Consider the following 1,444-nt stretch of genomic DNA (forward strand, 5'->3'; position numbering starts at 1 on the left):
GATTTTAAGGTCTAAATTTTCTTACCTATACATATTTATACATTCCACTCAATTAATATGTGATTTATTTATTTTCTATTATAAGTTTTATATGGTGATATATATTGTTACCGCCACCCATCATAATGTATATCGTGATATGAATTTTCTGTCATATCGCACATTCCTAGTCAGCAGGGCTGCGAGTGCAGAGACAACTGAGCCAGAGGTCGAAATACAATGAAGAAATTCTAGCGTTTTAAAACACGTATAGAGAGGATATATATTGTTACCGCCACCCATAATAATGTGTATCGTGATATGAATTTTTTGCCATATCGCACATTCCTAGTCAGCAGGGCTGCGAGTGCAGAGACAACTGAGCAAGAGGTCGAAATACAATGAAGAAATTCTAGCGTTTTAAAACACGTATAGAGAGGATAAATTCTCAAAGTATCCCCCTCCTGCTGTAGAAAACTTACGTCGTGTCGCGGGAACATAATCTCTTCCTCTCCTCTCCTCTCGCTGCACGTCGCGCAGAGTGAAGCTTTAACAACTGTAGTTTTTCACACCCATTTGTCGGAGAAAAACAAYGTTTTTATGTATTGTTACCCACAGAGATGATAAAAAAAGACGTGGACATTCGTTCAGCCATAAATCCATCTTGCTAATGTAAAGTTGGCTTCTGCTCTGATGATGAAGACAAGCGCTGCAGAGCAGCATAAGTTCAGCTATTAAAGCAAAAATGTTGGGTTTAATTAAATTACAGTTTTCTGAAAAATAAAATGCTCTAAAAATTACATTATCTTTACTTTTTATGATAATTTTCTACCGCGACATATACTTTTACCGTGAAGGAGTTCAATTTATACCGTGATATGAATTAGAGGCCATACCGCCCAGCCCTAATTTGGAATATGTATAAATAGTTGGAATTTTATATGTGCCACATGATTTGGTAACTCTTACATGCAGATACAACAAACTCAGAAGAATTATGATGGAAAACATGATGAAACGTGGAGAGAGACAGAGAAAAGTAAGTTCATATATTTTTTTAGGGTTCTACAGGTTATTTATGAAACTCATGAAACAAGTTTACCAGGGTTGTCCTTGTCAATATCAGAGTCCAGCTCCTGACATGAGACACAGTAGTTTTTCTGCTGTTTGTCCTGAAGGAGAATAGTCTGGAAAAATAAACAAAAAACACAATATCATGTACAAAATCGGTGCAAGAGACAAGAACTTTTGAGCAGGGAATTTTCTGAAAACATTTAACTTTTGAGCAGGGAATTTTCTGAAAACATTTACACTCAAACATGATTTTTTTCAGCTGATAAAAGTTTAAGACCATAGCTCAAAAAACCCCTGAAAAAACCCCCCAAAATGGAAATCAAAGTGTCTAAAAAAGGACTCAGTAATAAGTAGCTCCACCATTCTTGTTGATGACTTCAAACAATGGTTT

The 1,444-nt window shown here is 35.8% G+C and overlaps 1 protein-coding gene across 1 annotated transcript in view; it reads right to left on the reverse strand.

Annotated features, from left to right (window-relative positions):
- znrd2 (zinc ribbon domain containing 2) overlaps positions 1-1,444 on the reverse strand; it is a 6,261-nt gene that overhangs the window by 2,723 nt on the left and 2,094 nt on the right. The window contains exon 3 of the mRNA XM_014017646.1: positions 1,082-1,166. Within this exon, the coding sequence (XP_013873100.1) occupies positions 1,082-1,166 (85 nt within the window). The remainder of the gene's footprint in view (positions 1-1,081; positions 1,167-1,444) is intronic.

Source organism: Austrofundulus limnaeus, unplaced genomic scaffold (genome assembly GCF_001266775.1).
Source record: "Austrofundulus limnaeus strain Quisiro unplaced genomic scaffold, Austrofundulus_limnaeus-1.0 Scaffold174, whole genome shotgun sequence".
NCBI lineage: Eukaryota > Metazoa > Chordata > Actinopteri > Cyprinodontiformes > Rivulidae > Austrofundulus > Austrofundulus limnaeus.